A 21712-nucleotide genomic window follows, 5' to 3' on the forward strand; every position below is an offset into this window, starting at 1 on the left:
GTCACTCTCTTTCCCTGGGGGCAGCTGCGTCACCTGGCCCTGCCCTGCTCTGGACTTCAATTTACCATGTTGGCCATGCTGGTCTTAAACTCCTGACCTCAGGTGATCCTCCCACCTCAGCCTCACAAAGTGCTGGGATTACAGGCGTGAGCTACCGTGCTCACTAGAGGTATTGAGTTCCTTGAAGATACTTTTCTGAGTCCTTAGTCACCTGACTTCTGCCCATCCAAGAAGTCCCTTGAGGAAACCTGGGGCCGACCTTGCTGTGTGCATGTTGCTCCGAAACCGTCTTGCCCGTCCATCCTCAGCATTATTAGACACGGAGACTAGTATTGGCACCAAACCCAAGACTACATTCTCTAGCATCCTGCGTGCTATGGGTGACCATGCGACTAACCCCTCACCAGGATCTAGGCCTTAAAACACAGGGTGAGTGGTCCCTGCTCTGTGTCCTATTGTCACCACTGGAAAACTGGACATGTCTGAGAGCCGAATCCTGCTGTGCAGGTGAGAACGATCTCCAGGGCAGGTCTTCTAACCTGTCAGAAAAATTTCTGGGCCTGTGGATTTGGAAGGGCGGAAAAACCATGTGTATTCTCACTAACCTCTGTCTAAAATTTGGTATTTCCTGAATGTATTAGTTTCTTACACCTGCTGTAACAAATGACCCCGAACTTAGTGATGTAAAATAACTCACACTTTCCAGGGATGGATAAATGGATGCACAAAATATAGTCTACACATATGATGGATTATGATTCAGCCTTCAAAAGGAAGGAAATTCTGGCCGGGTGCAGTGGCTCCCACCTGTAATTCCAGCACTTTGCAAAGCTGGAGCAGGAGGATCGCTTGAATCCGGGAGTTCCAGATCAGCCTGGGCAGCATACTGAGGCCTCGTCTCTAAAAAAATTTAAAAATTAGCCAGACATGGTGGCACACACTTGTAGTGCCGGCTACTCAGGAGGCTGAGGCAGCAGGATCACTTGAGCCAAGGAATTTGAGGCTGCAGTGAGCCGATTGCACGACAGTACCCTGGCCTGGGGGCAGAGCAAGACCCTGTCTCTAAACTTAAAGACAGAGAGATTGAGTCTGGGCACGGTGGCTCACGCCTATAATCCCAGCACTTTGGGAGGCCAAGGCCAGCGGATCACCTGAGATCAGGAGTTTGAGACCAGCCTGGCTAACATGGTGAAACCCTGTTTCTACTAAAAATACAAAAAATTAGCTGGGCGTGGTGGTGGGCGCCTGTAATCCCAGGTACTTGGGAGGCTGAGGCGGGAGAATCACTTGAACCCAGGAGGTGGAGGTTGCAGCGAGTCGAGATCGCACCACTACACTCCAGCTTGGGCAACAAGAGCGAAACTCCGTCTCAAAAAAAAAAAGAGAGAGAGAGTGAGAGGAAGGAAGGAAGTTTGAAGACATTATGTCAGTGAAATAAGCCAGTCTCAAAAGAACAAATGCTGTATGATTCCCCCTACATGAGGTACCAAGAGGAGTCAAATTCATAGAAACAGACGTGTCTAAATATTTGCCAGGGTAGTGGGAGGGGTTAAGAGAGAGTTGTTGTTTAATGGGTATAGAGATTCAGTTTTGTAAGATGAAGAGAGTTCTGGAGATTGCTTGCAGAACAATATAGCAAACACTACTAGGACCAGGTGAGGTGGCTCACACCTGTAATCCTAGTGCTTTGCGAGGCCAAGGTGGGGACAGATCACTTGAGGTCAGGAGTTTGAGACCAACCTGGCCAACATGGCAAAACCCCATCTTACTAAAAATTGTACAATAATTTAGCCAGGCGTCTGGCTGGCTAATGGCACGCACCTATAGTCTCAGCTACTCAGGAGGCTGAGGTGGGAGGATCACTTGAGCCCAGGAGGTCGAGGCTGCAAAGAGGTATGATCATGCCAGTGCCCTCCAGCCTGGGTGACAGGGCAAGACCCTGTCTCAAAAAAATAAAAATAAAAATAAAAATAGAATAAATAAATAATAAAATTACACTACTGAACAATGTTTTTTAAAAGGGATAAGATGGCACATTTTATATGTTTCCGACTATTTAAAAAAATATTTAAATTCCCTGAACAAAAAGAACAAAACAAAACATAGGCACATTTCTGTTCCTACAGTTCTGACGGTCAAGGTGAGAGCAGGGCTGGTTCCTTCTGGAAGCTGCAGGGGAGATCTCTTTCCTTGCCTTTCTCAGCTTCTGGGGGTGTCTGGCATCCCTTGACCCCGGTTCCCTTCCTGACATCACTCCAACCTTCTGCTTCTGTGGTCACATCTCCTGCTAATGATGCTGACCCCCTGGCTCCTTCTTAGAAGGACTTTTGTGATGATATTGGGTCCAGGTGGTCAACCCAGGATAACATCCCCATCCAAAACTCTTAACTTACATCTGCAGAGTCCCTCGTGCCGTGGAACATAACATATTCCCAGCTCCAGGGATCAGGAACACTCTGGGGACAGGCTTCCGTCTAGTACAAATCCATTACAAATGCAGGCAACACACCACAACAGTGTTAGCAGAACTTGTGACTTTGTCACCAAAAGAAATCACAGACATTTCCTATCACGTTATCTTCCAGCAGGCACCTTGAAATATCATTCATGCTCATCTCTGCTTCCAAGTCACAGTGGTTATTAAAGCTGCCACGGGTGATTTTTTACTTAATGCATTAATGAAGAAGCACATGAATTGCTATGTCACAGTGTGAAAAAATATTTTGATCACTGTATTAGAATCAGAGTTGGATTCCTTTGTCCTGCACGTGTTCTTTCATTCTGAGAAGGGTCCGTAGGCTTTTCAAGGCTGCCGTGAGGTCCGGTGGGTGAAGATGGTGAGGGAGCCCTGCCCCGGGGACTGTGGAGCACAGAACTGCCAGGAACCAGGGCCCCTGGATGACTGGGTGGGGCCATCCTACCAGGGGGAGCGCTCACCTTGGGAGGAGGAGCTCTTGGAGAATGACACTCTGTGGTTTGTAATCCACGGTCACTGTATTTGGGGGACTCTTTGTTCCAGCAGTTCAGCCAACTGTACTCAGCAGGGATCCCTGATCCAAGTTGTCCTCCTCATTTGTGGGGGCCGATCCAGGGTTAGTGAGACCTCATGTTTGCTTATACGATTCAGGGGCTTCTTGGAAAGAGAATAGGCTGGACCCAGTGGCTCAAGCCTGTAATCCCAGTTCCAGGAGGGGCTGGGGTGGGCGGAGGATGGTGCTGAAGAGAGAGAATCACTCGAGCCCAGGAGTTTGAGGCTGCAGTGAGATGTGATCACACAAGAGACAGAATCTTGCTATGTTGCTCAGGCTGGTCGGGAACTCCTGACCTCAAGCAATCCTCCCATCTCAGCTTCCGCAAGTAGCTGGGATTATGGACTTGCACCACCATGCCCAGCCAATTCTTTAATTTTTTGCACAGACAGAATCTTGCTATGTTGCCCAGGCTGGTCTGGGCTCATGTAATCCTCCTACCTCAGCCACCCAAAGTGCTGCGATTACAGGCTTGAGCAACCGCATCCAGGCTCTAAATTAATTTTAAAGATGCTTCATTTCACCCAATACATCCAAAGTGCTATCATTTCAACATCTAATGAATATACAAATTTTTTTAATTTTTTTTTTAATTTTTTTTTTTTTTTTTTTTTTTGAGACGGAGTCTCGCTCTGTCGCCCAGGCTGGAGTGCAGTGGCCGGATCTCAGCTCACTGCAAGCTCTGCCTCCCGGGTTCACGCCATTCTCCTGCCTCAGCCTCCCGAGTAGCTGGGACTACAGGCGCCCGCCACCTCGCTCGGCTAGTTTTTTGTATTTCTTAATAGAGACGGGGTTTCACCGTGTTAGCCAGGATGGTTTCGATCTCCTGACCTCGTGATCCGCCCGTCTCGGCCTCCCAAAGTGCTGGGATTACAGGCTTGAGCCACCGCGCCCGGCCAAATATACAAATTATAATTAAGCTGTTTTACATTTTTTTCCCACAGTAAATCTTCAAATTCTGGGGTATGTATTACACTCACTGACAAATGAGGTTGCACCACTTGCATTCCAGGTACTCGATGGTGACATGGGGCCTGGGGACCCCAGTGGCCAGCACAGCCTCAACGAACCTGCTGTTCTAGACGCTACTTTTGGTAATTTGTTATGGCAGCAACACAAAGGAAATACACACCAACACACACACAGTCCCACGTCATGGGTGTCTTTTCCTCATTGTTTATTTCAACAAGGGTTATAAAAAGTAGAAAAATAAACATTTGCCTGGAGGTGACTTGGGTTTACACACACAAATACATAAATAGCGATTGGGTGGCAATAAATTAAGACAAGCGGTTAATTTATAAATAAAATCTCAGATTGCATGACTGGTGGGAGAGTCAAACACACAGGTCCCCACTGGCGACACATTTCAGGTCCCGCGTGAGGAGGCGGAAGAGGTTGAAGGTGACAGAGGCCTCGAGGCAGCCAGGGGACTCCTGTAGGGAGAAGGGGATGGGTCAGGGGCTGTCCAGGGTCTGGACTCCTAGTGGCTCCCCAGACCCCAGTCCCTCTCTTCCCAGCTCACTCACCTTTTTTGGGGCCTCCTGGAGCCGGTGCAGCCAGTGGTGGAGGCGGCCCCGGGGCCTGGGCCCTGCTGTCGGCTGAGGCTGGATCTGTGGGCAGTGGAGAGCTGTGTGTGAGGCAGGGCCTGGGCGGCCACAGGGGAAGGACGCTGCTCAGAGCCCACAGACCTGGGTGCCCGGGCCCCGAGGACTCACACAGGCCCGGAGCTGGGAGAGGATGTGGTGCAGGGTGTGAAGGGGCTGGTCCAAAACATCCACCAGGACCGAGTCAGCGTCAGCGGCGGCCTCCAGAACCTTCAGCGTCAGGGCCAGCTCAGCCTCCAAAGCCACGGGGCGCTCCCTCACCTGAGGAGAGGTGAGAAAGAACAGGTGAGGGGGCAGGTGAGGGGAACAGGTGGGGGGAGGAGGATAGAGAGGAACAAGTGAAGGTGACAGGCACAGGGGAGAGGGCACAGCCAATGTGGTCAGGTGGGTACAGAGGGAAGGGGGAGCAGGTGTGGGGAGAGGAGTGAGACAAGGGAGAAGGAGAAGGTGAAGGGGCCACTACAGAGCCAGGTGAGCGGGGTCGGGAGGGCAGGCGTGGGCCTGACTCCCCCTCTCACCTGCAGCTGCCTCAGGTCCCAGGTCCTGGGGAAGAGGCGGGAGCGGCACCTGCAGTCCTTCAGCAGAAGCGACTCTTCCTAGACAGCAAAGGCACAGGTTAGCCCCAGCAGGAGGGTTGGAGGTTAGACCACTCTGATGGGATTGGAGGATGGCTGACAACAGGATAGGGGAGGTTAACTGCTGGGACGATTGTAGAGGATCCTCTTCTACAGGAAAACATGAGTCAGTCCCTGCAGTAGGAGCATGAGATAGCCCACTGCAGGGAGGGTGGAGGCTAGCCCAGTGAAGGAAGCTGGGACTAGGAAAGCATGGTGACCCTTGGAGTGGGGGTGGAGGCTAGCCCATGGCAGGAGGGCAGGGGGAGACTCACTAAGGCATCTTTGGCCCTTTTAAAGGCCTGCAGCTCCTGTGGAGACAGGGACTTGAACTGAGCTATGTGGCAGCCCCTTGCATCCGGGAGAGCCCCGTGGAGCCTGGTGACAGGAACTGCTCCAGTCACGGTCAGCACTGCGGCCATCAGCACCAGCACTGGCATGCAGCCCCCGGTCATGTCTGTGTCACAGAGAGAAAGGGAGCTGAGGGGATGGCGAGGCTGCCCCCTGAGGGCAGGGGCTGCAGGAGCTGAGCACGGACAGAGATGTGGGACTCACCTAGTTTCATTCCTGATCTCTGGTCTTTGTCAGCAGAAGAAACACTCTGAGGCTGTCACCCGGGGTCCGTTTGGGTCTTGTTTGGAGTCTCTGTTCTTTTCCGTCCCCTCTTCTGGATCTCTGGCTGTGTCCTGGCCTCGACTCTTTCTGTCAGTTTTGAGCTCTGTCTGAGATGTAACTCCTGCCTGAGCTCCATGGGGCGGCTTTTATCCCTGACAGAAGGGCAGTCCCAGCTGATGTGGGAAAAGTGAAAACACCACCTCAGGTAAGACACCGGCCACCAGGGGAGCCCCAGGTTGGGAAAGCCCAGAGCAGGGCAGGGCCAGTGAGCCAGGTGAGCAGCTGGAGGGAAAGAGAAACTGATGGAGACTCACGGATTACCTACAGGAAGGTGTGTTCCCAAGAGGATTCCACCTGCTCTGCTTTTGTTGTTGTTGTTGTAGTTTAAGATAGGGTCTCACTCTGTCACTGGAGTGCAATGGCGTGATCATAGCTCACTGCAGCCTCAAACTCCTGGGCTCAAGCAATCCTCCTCATCCAGCCTATTAAAGTGCTGAGATTACAGGCCTGAGCCACCACTCCTGGCATTGGGCGCATGCGCGCGTGTGTGTGTGTGTGTGTATATGTGTGTGTGTGTATATATATTTTTATATATTTGTGTATATATATTTATATTTTAATATATTTATATATACATATATATATATATATTTTTAAACAGGATGTTGTTTGATCACCCAGGCTGTAGTGCAGTGCAAAATCTTGGCTAACTGCAACCTCCGCCTCCTGGGTTCAAGCGATTCTCCTGCCTCAGCCTCCCAAGTAGCTGAGATTACAGATTTGTGCCAACATTTCCAGCTAATTTTTATGTTTAGTAGAGATGGCGTTTCACCATGTTGGCAAGGCTGGTCTCGAATTCCTGATGTCAAGTGATCTCTCTGTCTATGCCTCCCAAATTGCTGGGATTTCAGTGGTAAGCCACCACACCCAGACGCCAATATTTCTTAATTGCCAGGCAAGGAAGGACTCAGGAATATGAGGCGCTGCTCAAGAACTGAGGTGTGATGAAGGACTTGAAGGACACCACATGGGTGCTGTTTTTCTTAGGGACGTTCAGGCAGTGGTCAAGAGCATGGGTCTTGGAGCTGAAGGGTCTGGGGTTCAAACCTGGTTCTGACCCTCACTAGCCGTGTGACCTTGGCAAGGAGGGGTGCTTTCAGCAACACAGAGTGCTAATGCACAGATTTGGAGAAAAAATTAACAACACAACTGCTTGTGTATTTATACGAGTGATTATTTAATGGAATCCACTCATTAAGGCCATACCAGGACTTGAGCTGGAGAGTTTAAAACGTGATCTCAATGTACACTACTCCTCCACAAGGCAAGTATACTAACCCATCCTACAGGTGAGGAAATACAGGCTCAGAAAAGTAATTTGCCCTGAATTACACTGTAATTAACTGGCAAGGTCAGAACTGAAACTCAGGCCACCTGAGTCCCTGGCTCAGCCTCTTTTTTTGCAGTAAGGCGCACCTCACAATCATCATACGGAAAACAACCAATGCAATCAAAACGCTCTTTAATAACTGCCAATAAATTTAAACCAGGAGACAGAATAGCAAATACACAGGAATTTCACAAATACAAACAACATACGTTAGGGAATCCAAAGAACCACAGCCAGTTAAGGACTCTTGGGCCTTTCACTACCAAATCCCTCATGGATTGGTGTCCCTTAGATGCCTGATCCAAGAGTCACGGATTCACAGAATCTCAAAGCTGGCTGTGGGGCTACAAATCCGGGGTTAGGACCTGGTGTTGGGGGTGTCCTGGTAACCACACAAGGAGGAACTGGTCCCTGTTGCTTGGGGGTCAGCGACGGTTTCCAGAGCTCAAGTCTCTTTCAGTCCCAGCAATCCTTGGAGGGCCGTACAATATACCCCGAGGAAATATCGCTGCTTCCTGAAGAACTGCACTCTCTTCCCTCTAGAAGGACCCACTCATCTTGTATCTTGAGACAGTGGATCCAAGTCAGGCCCAAAGCTGCAAAGAAGTTCTCGTGCCTCAGCACCCATTGGCTGAGAGCCTTGTCTGGTCACTCCAATGGGCGACAGGAGCCGCTTTCGGCAGCCAATGGCGTGGAGGTTTAGGTGGTGCCGGAGGGGGCGGGGTCAGAGGCAAGGCCCGGAGTGCGCAACCAGTCGGAGCTCCCATGTGAGCAGGCGCAGGAGGTTGAAGATCACGCTGACTTCGCGACACCGAGGCGAGTCCTAGAGCCCAGGAGGGAGCGCAGCGGGGCTAAGCCTGGCTCTTCCCTCCCGAGAAGCCCCCACTAGTCCCGCTCTCCCAGCCTCAGTCCCGTCCTTGTCAGCCTCGCCTGGTCCTCCCTGCAGGCTAACCCTGTATTGCCTGCTGCACTCACAGCTCTCCGCGGTTTGTGACGCCTCCTCGGGGCCCCGGGGACCTTCCTGGAGGAGCCTGGCCGTGCCAGCTCGAGCTGGAGGTGGGACATGAGGCAAATGGAGAAGGCGAAGGACGAAGCCCCCCTCTGCATCTGCCCGTGACCCTCCCAGCCGCAGACCCGAGCCCGGATTTGAGGACACCCAGAGGACCCGAATCGGGTCTGGATCGGTTTTTCCGCTAAGCGGGACAGATTCGCAAAGCGCTGGGGCACGCCGTGGGCCTGAGGATGCAGAGAAGCTGGCGAGGGCGAGGGGCGGCGGGCGCGGTCGTCACTCACGCAGGCCGCCACGTCCTTCCCCGCGGCCGCCAGCAGCTCCAGGATCGGGCCGGCGCCCGGGAGCAGCTCCGGGCGGTGCAGGCCGCTGAGCACGGCCTGGGCGTCCGCGATGCCCCGGGCCACGTGGCGGAGCTGAGCGCAGGACTGCGGGGACCAGAGGGCGTTAGAGGGGGCCGCGCCCGGTCCATGCCTTCCCCCCCGCTCCCGGGCCTCACCGACGGCCGCGGAGGATCCCTCCTGGGGCGGAAGGAGCAGTTGCGCGGCTCCCATCTCAGCGCCTCTTCCTCCTGCGGGATAAGCGGCGCTTTTCGCGTATCCTGGGCCCCCTCGCCAGGGCCCCTAACCTCTGCACAGTCTGGGATTCCTGGACGTGGATGGGTACTGGCAGCGTACGGTCGTGCCTGTCGTATACTGAACCAGGGAGCTCCCCGAAGGCGTGAACCCGGGTTGAATTGCACCCCGCGCTCCTCCAGGAAAGCTCTGCGCCCTGACCTGGAGCCGAGTCCGCCCGTCAGGGCGCCCTTCTGTGACTGACCCTAAGCCTGCGTTCGCGCTGATAACGGGGACTGCGGGGGTCTCGTGGTGGGAATTGCGGGCGCTGGCATACGAGAGGCGCCTGCTGGGCGCTAGGACGCAGGACCCCTGGGGACAGGGACGGGTGTATGGGAACCCGGTGGGGCCAGAGTCCCAGGGGGCGCAGGGGCTGGGCGGTGACTTACGTAGCGGTCCCTCAGCGCCTTGGCCGCCGCCAGCGTCCGGGGCTCCAGCGAGCGGTAGTGCGAGAGCAGGCAGCGCCGGGGGGCCGCTGTGACCACCGTGCACAGGACCCACAGCCCGGCGGCCACCGCGGCCCAGACACTCGGCCGCATCTCTGCTTCTGCAGCAGGCGAGAGACGTCAGGGAAGCCAAAGAGAGGGTCCCGCGCGTCCAGACCCCTGCCTTGGGTTAGGCTCGCAGGGGAGGCGATGCTCGGAGCCTGAAGGCGCAGCACACACAGGGGGAGAGAGCGGGAGCCGGTCCCCTCCTCGCCTTGGCCTCTGCCCTCACTCCTCTCTGCAGTGCACCCTCTGCGCCTCGTGCTGCAGCAGGTGCTGCCGTCCACTATGCCCTGGGAGGTGTCCAGAGCAGTCTCCACTTGGGCAACAGTGCCTCGATGGTCCATGCTGGCTTTTATGTGCAGGGCTGAGAATGGGGTTTGCAGCCGGACTTTCCTGTCCAGGGCAAGCTTTCCCAACATCAGAGCTGGCCCCAGGCCTCTGGGATCCCAGTCGGGTGTGAGGACTTCAACCCAAGGTTGGCCTGTGCCCGGGATGGCTACCCTCCAACACTCGGTTTCCAAATTGTCTCTGTCCCTGTTTCTACTGTCTGTTTCCTTTTTCTTTGCTTCACCCTGGTTGTCCTTATCTTCGTTCTGCAATCACAACCAGCCCTTGTGTAGTGTTGACTATACATCAGGCCCTCTTCTATGTAATTGACACAGACATATCATCTCATTTTTGTACCAGGGCAGCCCTGGAGGTGTAGCTGAGAAAGAGAACGCTTATTTTATTTATTTTATTTTAGAGATAGGGTCTTGCTTTGTTGCCCAGGCTGTAGTAGTGGTGCAGTCACAGCTCACTGCAGCCTCAACCTCCCAGGCTGGAGCAATCCTCCACCTCATTCTCCAAAGTAGCTAGGACTACCGGTGGGCGCCACCACCATTTTTTGTAGAAACCTGGTTTCACCATGTTGCCCAGGCTGGTCTCTAACTCCTGAGCTCAAGCCATCTGCCTGCCTCAGCCTCTCAAAATGCTTGGATTGCACCTGGCCTGCAGGTGTAATCTGGATTGCACCTGGCCTCATTATTTTCTTAAACCGTTTTTTTTCTAGTCTCTTTATCTATAGGTGCATTGCTTAAAAGAACTGCAGATGGCCAAAAAGGCCACAGGATCTTCAGAATGTTTCCTTTGCTTATTACTGGAGGAAGATAAGGCTGAGGCAAAACAAGTGCAAACCAGACACAGTGACCCATGGTTACCTTTAGATCATTAATATATAATTATCATGCTAAACTCCCTACCCATGGAGGAAAATATGCTCACCATTTGCTGAACATACATCATATGAAGAGGCATGCTTATGATCCGACCTGTGTCTGGAGTTGCTTCCTGCACAAGCTTACATACCATCCCACCCCATAGCTAACTCCTTAAAATTTCCCAGCTCCCTACCGCTGGGCGATAAGGTGTTTGTTTGTTTGTTTGTTTGTTTTGAGATGGAGTTTTACTCTTGTTGCCCAAGCTGGAGAGCAGTGGCACAATCTCGGTTCACTGCAACCTCCACCTCCCGGGTTCAAGGGATTCTCCTGTCTCAGCCTCCTGTGTAGCTGGGATTACAGGCACATGCCACCACGCCTTGTTAGTTTTTTGTAGTTTTAGCAGAGATGGGGTTTCACCATGTTGGCCAGGCTGGCCTCAAACTCCTGACTTCAGGTGATCCGCCCACCTTGACCTCCCAAAGTGATGTGAGTACAGGCATGAGCGCACCCAGGGATAAGGTGTCTTTAGAGTAAGAGTTCTCTCCTTCCCCATCCTAGCCAGGAATAAAATCTATTTGCCTTTTTGTTTCCAACCGGGTGTTCTTTCTTTGCAACCAATGCAGAGCAAGGAAACAACTCCGTTTACAGGTGACAGTTTCATTGTCAAAAATGACACAAAACTGGGCACAGTGGCTCAGGCCTGTAATCCCAGTACTTTGGGAGGCTAAGGAAGGAGGATTGCTTGAGCCCAGGAGTTTGAGACCGGCCTGGGCAACATAGTGAGACCCTGTCTCTAAAAAAGGGATTAAAAAATTCCCTGGACATGGTGGTGTTACTGGAAAAGGGTCCCAATCCAGACCCCAAGAGAGGGTTCTTAGATCTTGTGCAAGAAAGAATTTGGGGCGAGTCCACAGTGCAAAGCAAAAGCAAGTTTACTTTAAAAAGTAAAGTGGTGCCTGGGTGCAGTGGCTCACACCTGTAATCCCAGCACTTTGGGAGGTCAACACAGGTGAATCACTTGAGGTCAGGAGTTCAATACCAGCCTGACCAACATGGCAAAACTCTGTCTCTACTAGAAATTCAAAAAAATTAGCCAGGTGTGGTGGTGCACACCTGTAGTTCCAGCTACTCGGAAGGCTGAGGCAGGAGAATTGCTTGAATCCAGGAGGCGGAGGTTGCAGTGAGCCAAGATGGCAATGCCACTGCACTCCAGCCTGGGCAACAGAGTGAGGAAAAAAAAGCAAAGTGGTGAAGGAATAGTTACTCCATAGACAAAGTAGGGTGTTCCTGAAAGTAAGAGGAATGGGCCCACCCTAGGTACAATGCTTGTTTATATGTTGAATAACAAAAAATATCATGGGGCGATGTGCTCTGCTGCAAGGGTTGATGATAAAGGATTAAATTTATTAATTACCATATTTTGCAAGAACCGATATTACTATCTTTAAAGCAAAATGAGGAATGCTTCTGTTCTCAAGATAACGGGATTTCAGGACATTCCTGAGTCTGGGTCTGTTTAGTAAACGTTATCAATCTGTTCCCTTAACAGTAAACATCTAGAGGCTGGGAAAGCCTAACTTCCTGGAAATGCAGCTCAGCAGGTCCCAGCCTCATGTTTCCTAGCCCTCACTCAAGATGGAGTCGCTCTGGTTCAAATGCCTCTGACAGTGGCATGCACCTGTAGTCCCAGCTACTCATGCAGCTGAGATGAAAGGATCTCTTGAGTCTGGGAGGTTGAGGCTGCAGTGAGCTATGACTGTGCCACCACACTCCAGCCTGGGCAACAGAGTAAGAGACTGTCTCAAAAAAAAAAAAAAAAAAAAAGACACAAGCCAGGCACAGTTGCTCATGCCTGTAATCCCAGCACTTTGGGATGCCGAGGCAGGCAGATCACCTGAGGTTGGGAGTTCGAGACCAGCCTAACCAACATGGAGAAATCCCATCTCTATTAAAAATACAAAATTAGCCGGGCATGATGGTGCATGCCTGTAATCCCAGCTACTCGGGAGGCTGAGGCAGGAGACTCACTTGAACCTGGGAGGCAGAGGTTGCAGTGAGCCGAGATCGTACCATCGCACTCCAGCCTGGGCAACAAGAGTGAAACGCCATCTCAAAAAATAAAAAAGACACAAAAGGGAGGTTCTATTACCTTATTTTACAGCTGGAACACTGAGGCCCAGTAAAGTAAAGGAACTGTTCCAAGATACACAGCTAATAAATGGCAGAGGTGGGGTTTGAACCCACACACTGCCCAGTTTCAAAGCTTGTTCTCTATGCCATAACTGCCCTTACTTATCTTTTTCAGCGTATCCTCCTCTCTCTCCCTCTCTCTCTCTCTCTCTCTCTCTCTCTCTCTCTCTCTCTCTCTCTCTCTCTCTTCCTGTCTGTCTGTCTCTCTCTCTCTCTCTTCCTGTCTGTCTCTGGCTTTGTGTGACTCCATCTTTCTTATTCATTTTTTCCAACAAGCATCCTGACCCGGGTCTCTCTGTCTGTCTCAATCAATCTCTTTTTGTTAGTTTAAACATAAAATCTACTTTTTCTGATAAAATTAGCCATGCATGTTCAGTGGATAAAGCTTGAAAAATACACAAAAGCATAAAAGAGAAAAAGCATCACCTATAACTTCACCATCCTCCTCTTATCCCTCATCCCACTTCTGGAACAATTCGTCCCAATACATAGGAATTTTCCATGTGTTTATTTGTGCATATGTTTTCTGACTGTCAACGTAACACTTGTTCCTTGTAAAAAGATTCCATCAATACGAAACATACAACTTGGAGAGTTAAAGTAAGTCTTATATTTCACCTCCTGGAGGTAAATATTTTTTAACAATTTGTCACTGTTCCTCCTTTTGTTTTCCTTTCTGTGAGCAATTTCACCCAAATTGGAACCATGCTGTATACAGTTTGGTAGCTAGCTTTTTATGTCCTACCATTATCTCTCATTTGCATTCTCCCACATCTTTAATTATAGTGTATCAGTTAGGGCCCAGCAGGAAACAGATGGGCCCGTCAATTTAGGATAATTTGAGGTGGGGTTGATACCAGAAGCCTTTATAAAGCGATTGGATAGTAAAGGCAAATGACAAGAGCTAGTGCAAGCTCCTGGGGCCAGCACAGGTGAGGGGCCTCATTCACAGGCCTGAAGGAAGGGGAGAGGGTTGAGGGTGTGCATGTGGTTGCCTGACTTGGGGAGGAGAGAGTAACTTAGATTGACGGAGGAAACAGACGAATAGTGGTGGCCCAGTGCAGGGAGGAACCCTGGTGAACAAACACCTGACCTCCTCTCCCCTCTACCTGGGGCCCAGAGTAAGGTGGAGAAGCAGGGACAGTAGATAAGGAGGGGCAAATGGAAGACATCCCCCACCCCCACACCACTATTAGAGCTTCCATTCCAGCAGGACCATTTAATAACCAGTCCCCGATTGGTAGGGTGGTAGGTTTTTCATTCCCTCAACAGTGTCTTTTGCAGAACAGAGGTTGTGTTTTGTTTTCGTTTTTTTGGACATGGTCTCACTCTGTAGCCCAAGCTGGAGCATAGTAGTGGCACAATTGCCGCTCACTGCAGCCTCCATCTCCCAGGTCAAGCCATCCTCCCACCCCAGCCTCCCAAGTAGCTGGGACACCAGCTACCTGTAGTAGGCACGTGCCACCAGGCCCGGCTAATTTTCTTTTTCTCCCCAGAGATGCAGTCTCACTTTGTTGGCCAGGCTGGTATGTTTCCATTCCAACATGCTTGAAATGACAAAATTAGAGAAATGGAGAGTGGATTAGTGGTTGCCAGAGGTTAAGGAAGGGGTCAGATGGGAGAAGAGTGGACGTGGCTATTGAAAGGGCAACACAAGGGATCTTGGAGTATGGAGTGTTTTGTATCTTGTCTGTATCAATGTGATATGGTTAGGCTTTGGGTGCCCACCTAAATCTCTCTTGAATTGTAATCCCCAGGTGTTGAGGGAGAGACCTGGTGGGAAGTGATTGGATCTGATCGTGCGGGTGGTTCCCCCATGCTGTTCTTGTGATAGTGAGTGAGTTCTCACAAGATCCGATGGTGTTTTTAGTATTTGGAAGTTCCTCCTTTCACTGTCTCTCTCTCCTGCCACAATGTAAGAGGTGCCTGCTTTCCCTTCCGTCATCATTGTAAATTTCCTGAGGCCTCCCCAACCATACAGAACTTCGAGTCAATTAAACCTCTTTCCTTTACAAATTACCCAGTCTCATGTAGCATCTTTATAGCAGTATGAGAAGGGACTAATACCCAATGTCAATATTCTGTATGTGATATAGTACCATGATTTTTGCAAGATGTTACCATTAGGGGAAACTGGGTAAAGGGTACACAGTATCTCTTCGCATTTTTTTTTTTTTGCACATTTCATTTGTTTATTGATTTTCGCCTGATTACTCCAGAAAGTAATTACTTAAGATGCTTAAGATAGGCAGGGGGGGCCGGGCGCGGTGGCTCAAGCCTGTAATCCCAGCACTTTGGGAGGCCGAGGCAGGTGGATCACGAGGTCAGGAGATCAAGACCATCCTGGCTAACATGGTGAAACCCCGTCTCTACTAAAAATACAAAAAAAAAAAAAAAAAAAAAAAAAAAACTAGCCGGGCGTGGTGGCGGGCGCCTGTAGTCCCAGCTACTCGGAGGCTGAGGCAGGAGAATGGTGTGAACCTGGGAGGCGGAGCTTGCAGTGAGCCGAGATCGCGCCACTGCACTCCAGCCTGGGTGACACAGCGCGAGACTCCGTCTCAAAAAAAAAAAAAAAAAGATAGGCAGGGGGTTGATTTCAGCATCGCCCACCTTCCTCTATGGGAAGACCTCCGAATATGTACAGTAAGACACAGTTACATCTTGGGGACCTCTCTGCAGGTGAACTGCAGGCCCCCAGCCCTATGCTGGGTAATGAGGTGACTGTCACTTTCCTAAGCCCGAGTGAGCCAAGCTACTTCTGCACAGGTTGTGAAACAGGGTTAGGTTTCTCCCCTCTTGCACAAGAGGGTCTGTCCCATCAGCCTGCTTTCCTGGTGGGTCACGACCATCATCACCTGGCTGGCTTGGACACAGCGGATCATGTGGCGACCAGAGCCGGGGCAGCTGTCAGGGGCAGCCTCCATTTCCATTCTGTCTCGTAAGCAGCCTGGGAGATGTGGGCCTAAGCTTTGGTGAGGATGAGAGTCTGTCTTGGAATTGGGCCCCACAGGGGTGAGTCCAGAGGCAGGACCAGGAAGAAAAGGTCGAAGGTTGGGGCGTAACATCATTCAAAGACCAACTGCACCCAGACCACACCCCTGAGATGCCTTATCGAGTGAGCAGGAGGCTGAGTCAGCTGACAGTGTGGCCGCACAGCCCAGGAACCAGAAGGCAGGAACCATCAGCAAGAGTGACTTTTCCAAGAAACAAGATCTTGTTCAGAGCTGGGGCCTTGGGAGCCTTCTTGATGTTTCAGCCATTGTGCCCTGCCTTCCTGTCTCAGTGTCCAGGGCTCTGATTCCGTGGTAGAATGGCCAGCGTGTGGCCTTAGTGCCGTAGCCATCTGGGGTGGATGTGGGCTGCCCGCCTAGTGCCCCTTGGAAGCAGAAGTTTCTTTGCCTTTAGGGACAAACTTCAGCGAGCTGCTGAATATTCATTCAGAATCGGCACTGCTACAGCTTGGGGCCACGGTTCAGGGACTCGTGGCTCGATGTATTGCCACACTTGCCACAGGACACCTTCAAGACTTCAGGACGATTACGCTCTAGGCGCTTGGCCACGCTGTCAGAGTGGATGGTCTTGGTGAACGCCGGTCAGGGGAATGAGTATGCGCACTTTGAGCGGCCGGGGAACAGCTCATAGCCACACTTGGCACAGATATAGTCGCCTGGCTCAAAGTGATTCTGGAAAACCTCGCCCCTGAAGAAGCTGCAGAACAACATGGCACTGCCAGGACCACCGTGCACTTGCCCCTCCAACAGACCCAAGGCCGCCGACCCCATGACCACTGGGACCCGCGCCCACCTCCCCACGCCTCCCAAGAACCAATCTCTTTGTATTATTTCTTTTTTTTTTTTTTTTTTTTTTTTTTTTGAGACGGAGTCTCGCTATGTCGCCCAGGGTGGAGTGCAGTGGCCGGATCTCAGCTCACTGCAAGCTCCGCCTCCCGGGTTTTTACGCCATTCTCCTGCCTCAGCCTCCCGAGTAGCCGGGACTACAGGCGCCCACCACCTCGCCCGGCTAGTTTTTTGTATTTTTTAGTAGAGACGGGGTTTCACCGTGTTAGCCAGGATGGTCTCGAACTCCTGACCTCGTGATCCGCCCGTCTCGGCCTCCCAAAGTGCTGGGATTACAGGCTTGAGCCACCGCGCCCGGCCTGTATTATTTCTTACAATTGCATGTGAATCCACAATTATGTCAAAGTAAAAACTCTAATTAAAACAATCACACAGACATATTTCCTAGGGAGCTATACATGCATTATGCAAATATATAAAATATGGATAATATATAAAATATTTAAAAATGTATAAAAAAGTGTGCAAGGATATATCCCAAACTGATTAATAGTGAGTTATTTATCACTGGAGAGTGCATGGGAACTGAGGAGATGATCATTGAAATATTTAAATTTATCAATAATATTTTCTTTTTTTTTTTTGTGACGGAGTATCGCTCTGTTGCTCAGGCTACAGTGCAGTGGCGTGATCTTCACTCACTGCAACCTCTGCCTCCCAGGTTCAAGCGATTCTCCTGCCTCAGTCTCCCAAGTAGCTGGGATTACAGGTATGCGCCACCATGCCTGGCTAATTTTTGTATTTTTAGTACAGATGGGGTTTCGCCATGTTGGCCAGGCTGGTCTCGAACTCCTGACCTCAGGCAATCTGCCCACCTCGGCCTCCCAAAGTGCTGAGATTACAGGCATGAGTCACTGTACCTAGCCATATTTTAATTTCTTACAAGGAGAATGAATTCTACCTAACTAAACAGTAAAACAAAACAAACTCACTGGATATGAAGGAAATGGTAGCTCGCTGCTTCTTCAGTTGCTGGTTGGGTAGATCATTTGTGAGACTTTCTTAAAAAGTACATTAATCCAACCTCTAGAGCTTCTCTTTTTGTTTGTTTTTTTGAGACAGAGTCTCGCTGTGTCACCCAGCATGGAACTCAGTGGCGAAATCTCAGCTTACTGCATCCCGGGTACAAGCAATCCTGCTACCTCAGCCTCCCAAGTAGCTAGGATTACAGGCACCCACCATCACACCTAGCTAATTTTTGTGTTTTTAGTAGAGATGGGGTTTCGCCATGTTGGCCAGGCTGGTCTGGCACTCCTGACCTCAAGCGATCCACCCACCTTGGCCTCCCAAAGTGCTGGGATTACAGGTGTGAGAGTCCCTGCACCGGGAGAAACTGTTCTCTAGAGCTTCTGATAATGGCTTTGTAAAACGTTGTCCTTACCCTCTGCCCCTTTGCTGCTGTGCTGGTGTTCACTGACCCCTCCTGATCTGTACCTCTGAGGCTTGCCTGCCCTCTGGCTTATGGTTGTGTTTAGCCAGTGGAGGTGCTGACAGGAGATTGAGGGAGGGCAGAGAGCAAGGTGGGGGTATTTATTCTTCTATTTGCTGGCTGCCCCCTGCAAGTCTGGAGTTTGACAGTGGCTGTCATCCTCTATTGACAGCCACAGTCTTTGTCCTGTCATGCCTAGGAGTGCTAACAGCTCCCCCTGTTACTGGCCTCTGGGTGCACCACTACCTCTTGTGTCTTCCTTAACCCTGCCCACTTTTCCCCTGCTTAAACGTTCAAGTAGGTCATCTACTTCCTGAGGATTTCTGTTTTTTCCCCCTGAGTTTTCTTAACAGAAATGTTTGAGACTGAGGTCATTAAAGACTCACATGCTGTTATAAGCAAAAATTCAGGCTAGGCTCAGTGGCTCATGCTGATGATCCCAACACTTTGGGAGGCCAAGGCAGGAGGATTGAGTCCAGGAGTTCAAGACCAGCCTGGGCAACATAGCAAGAGCCCATCTCCACACACAAGATACAAAAATTAGCTGGGTGTGGTGGCACCCACCTGTAGTTCCAACTACTTAGGGGGCTGAAGTGGGAGGATCACTTGAGCCTGGGAGGTGGAGGCTGCAGTGGGCTGTGATGGTGCCACTGCACTCCAGCATGGTGACAGAGCGAGACCCTGTCTCAAAAGGAAAAAGAAAGAAATAAATAATAAAGAGAGATTCTGTGCACCCTTTATCCAGTTTCCTCCAATGGTAATATCTTACAAAATGCTAGTCCAATACTACAACCAGATATTGACGTTAATACAGTCTACCCATCTTATTCAAATATCCCCAGATTTATTTGCATTGAGTGTGTTTGTGTATTCTTGCATGTGTATTTAGTCATACAGTTCACTATATGCAATTTAGTTATATAATTTCATCACATGCATAGGTTTATGTATGCATCACCACAGAAGAGTTCCATCACTAAGAACGCCCTTGGGGCCATCTTTTTTTTTTTTTTTTTTTTTTTTTTTTTTTGCTCTGTCACCAGGCTGGAGTGCAGTGGCGCAATCTCAGCTTACTGCAAGCTCTGCCTCCCAGGTTCACACCATTCTTCTGTCTCAGCCTCCCAAGTAGCTGGGACTACAGATGCCCGCCACCACACCTGGCTAATTGTTTGCATTTTTTTTTTTAAGTAGAGATGGGGTTTCACCATGTTAGCCAGGATGGTCTCAATCTCTTGACCTCGGGATCTGCCCGCCTTGGCCTCCCAAAGTGCTGGAATTACAGGTGTGAGCCACGTGCCTGACCCTTTTTTATAACCACACCCACCTTCCTCCCTCCACCATCTTTCCCTAACTCCTTGCAACAACTAATTTATCCTCCACTTTCAAATTTTTCTCATTTAAAAAATGTTATATAGCCCAGGTGCAGTGACTCATACCTGTCGTCCCAGCACTTTGGAAGGCTGAGGTGGGAGGATCACTTAGAGCTCAGGAATTCAAGACCAGCCTGGACAATATAGGGAGACCCTGTCTCTACAAAAAAATATAAAAATTAGCCAGGCACGGTGGCATGTTGTAGGGTCCAGCCCTACTGGGCCTGTGGGTTTTTTCTTTGTGTGCAGAGACGAGAGATCATAGGAAAATAAAGACACAAGACAAAGAAATAGAAGGAAAGACAACTGGGCCCAGGGGACCACTGCCACCAATGTGCGGAGTCTGGTAGTGGCCTCAAATGCCTGGACACGCTGCTATTTATTGTATACAAGGTAAGGGGGCAGGGTAAGGAGTATGAGTCATCTCAAGTGATTGATAAGGTCACGTGAGTCACATGTCCATGTGACAGGATGCCTTTTCCTTTTTGGTAGCCAAGGCGGAGAGGGAGGACAGCATACGTCAGCATTTTTTCTATGCACTTATCAGAAAGATCAAAGACTTTAATACTTTCACTAATTCTGTTACTGCCATCTTCTAAGAACTTAAAAAGAGGAGCCAGGTGTACAGGCGGAACATGAAAATGGACAAGGAACGTGACCACTGAAGCACAGCACCACAGGGAAACATTTAAGCCTCCAGATGACCGCGGGCAGGCCTGGCTAATGTCAGGCCCCCCACAAAAGCTGGCGGAGCAGAGTGTTCTCTAACTCCCCCAGGGAAAGGGAGACTCCCTTTCCCGGTCTGCTAAGTAACGGGTGCCTTCCCAGGCACTGGCGCTACTGCTAGACCAAGGAGCCCTCAAGTGGCCCTTATCCGGGTGTGACAGAGGGCTCACACTTGTCTTTTGGTCACCTCTCACAGTGTCCCTTTAGCTCCTGACTCTGTATGGTCTGGTTGCTCTTCGGTTATAATTATAAAACAAATTATTATAATAATAAAACGGAAATTATTATAACAATAAAACAGAGTAATACTACAAACTAATGATTGATAATATTCATATATAATCGTATCTATATCCTATTTCTAGTATAACTTTTCTTATTGTAATTATCTTCTTTATTATACTGGAACAGCCTGTGCCTTCAGCCTCTTGCCTCGGCACCTGGCTGGCTTGCCGCTCACAGCATGTGCCTGTGGTCTCAGCTACTCTGGAGGCTGAAGTGAGAGGACTGCTTGAGTCCAGGAGGTCAAGGCTGCAGTGAGCCATGATTTTGCAACTGTACTCCAGCCTAGGTGACAGGGCGAGACTCTCAATTAAAAAAAAAAAATACATATATATATAAAATTTTTGTATTATATAATTTTTGTATTTAATATATATATATATTTTTTGTATTATATATATTATATATAATTTTTTGTATTACATATAATATATATGTAGTATGTAACCTTCCGGGATGGGCTTTTTTCACTCAGCATAATTCTCTGGATACTCATCCAACTTGTTGCATATATCAATAGTTCATTCCTATTTGATGATATATATTTACTAGAATCTGTGTAACCACACACCTTTTGGAGGACAACTGGGCTTTCTAGTTTGGGCTATTACAAATAAAGTCACTATGAACATTTGCAAAGCAAATAACTATATTATTGCATGGACATAAGTTTCCATTTCTCTGGAATAAAAGTCCAGGCATACCGTTCTGGGCTGACTAGGAGTTGCATATTTACTTTTACAGGAAACTGCCGAACTGTTTCAGAATGGCTACACCAGTTTTCCATCCCCACCAGCAATGGATGAGTGATCCAGTTCCTAGATCATTTTTGAGTTATACTCACACATAAATGTTCTCCAAAGCTTTTTGTTATTTCTTAAATTCCCAAAAATTCCCGAAGTAGTGTTTGTAACAGAATAGGGGTCTCAAGCAGTGGATCACAAGACACCTTTCTACTGGGACAGCATTAAATTTAATTTTTTATTGCAAATAACCTGCACTGTGGCGCTCAGAGCTGGATCACTGATTGCCAATAATTTGCACCTGGTACTTTCCTCCAGCCAATCCATGGCCCTCCATTCTTCCTGCCATTACTAATTTTCCTTCTAGTTCTTCAGTCTTTGGAGACATATATAATTTTATTACGGCCTCATGGTATCTATCAGTTAGGACACTTTGGGTGGTAAATAACCAAAAACTCAACTCATGCTGGCTTAAACAATGGAGAATTTATGAGCTTACAAAACTGAGAAGCCTAGGGTTAGTGGTGAGGCTTCAGGTTAAGTTTGATCT

At 49.7% G+C, this 21712-nt stretch overlaps 2 protein-coding genes and 1 pseudogene across 2 annotated transcripts; all 3 read right to left on the reverse strand.

The window, feature by feature from the left end:
- Positions 1-4189: 4189 nt before the first annotated feature.
- Positions 4190-5988, reverse strand: LOC105495378 (interferon lambda 3). Its single transcript, XM_011764820.2, has 6 exons — positions 5806-5988; positions 5526-5707; positions 5155-5232; positions 4748-4897; positions 4559-4642; positions 4190-4465 (listed from the first exon to the last, which is right to left on the reverse strand). The coding sequence occupies exons 1-6, from the start codon at positions 5813-5815 to the stop codon at positions 4367-4369; spliced, it is 603 nt and encodes a 200-aa protein (XP_011763122.2). The 5' UTR covers positions 5816-5988; the 3' UTR covers positions 4190-4366.
- Positions 5989-7155: 1167 nt separating this feature from the next.
- On the reverse strand, positions 7156-9723 carry LOC105495379 (interferon lambda-4). The gene is made up of 5 exons (XM_011764821.2): positions 9268-9723; positions 8764-8835; positions 8549-8692; positions 8231-8305; positions 7156-8078 (listed from the first exon to the last, which is right to left on the reverse strand). Exons 1-5 carry the CDS (start codon positions 9415-9417, stop codon positions 7980-7982), a joined length of 540 nt encoding a protein of 179 aa, XP_011763123.1. The 5' UTR covers positions 9418-9723; the 3' UTR covers positions 7156-7979.
- A 6376-nt stretch (positions 9724-16099) lies between these two features.
- On the reverse strand, positions 16100-16564 carry LOC105495632 (methionine-R-sulfoxide reductase B1 pseudogene; annotated as a pseudogene).
- Between the last annotated feature and the right edge of the window lie 5148 nt (positions 16565-21712).

This window comes from Macaca nemestrina, chromosome 20 (genome assembly GCF_043159975.1).
Source record: "Macaca nemestrina isolate mMacNem1 chromosome 20, mMacNem.hap1, whole genome shotgun sequence".
In the NCBI taxonomy this organism is placed as follows: domain Eukaryota; kingdom Metazoa; phylum Chordata; class Mammalia; order Primates; family Cercopithecidae; genus Macaca; species Macaca nemestrina.

Excerpts from the sequence above, each read along its gene's own strand:
- LOC105495378 (XM_011764820.2), bottom strand. Across the intron at positions 5,233-5,525 it reads AAAGGGCCAAAGATGCCTTA|GAAGAGTCGCTTCTGCTGAA; the intron begins GTGAGTCTCCCC and ends TTTGCTGTCTAG. Across the intron at positions 4,898-5,154 it reads GGGACCTGAGGCAGCTGCAG|GTGAGGGAGCGCCCCGTGGC; the intron begins GTGAGAGGGGGA and ends ACCTCTCCTCAG.
- LOC105495379 (XM_011764821.2), bottom strand. The coding sequence starts at position 9,417 with ATGCGGCCGAGTGTCTGGGCCGCGGTGGCCGCCGGGCTGTGGGTCCTG. Across the intron at positions 8,306-8,548 it reads GGAAGGACGTGGCGGCCTGC|CTCGAGCTGGCACGGCCAGG; the intron begins GTGAGTGACGAC and ends TCCCACCTCCAG. Across the intron at positions 8,079-8,230 it reads GTCACAAACCGCGGAGAGCT|GACTCGCCTCGGTGTCGCGA; the intron begins GTGAGTGCAGCA and ends CCTGGGCTCTAG.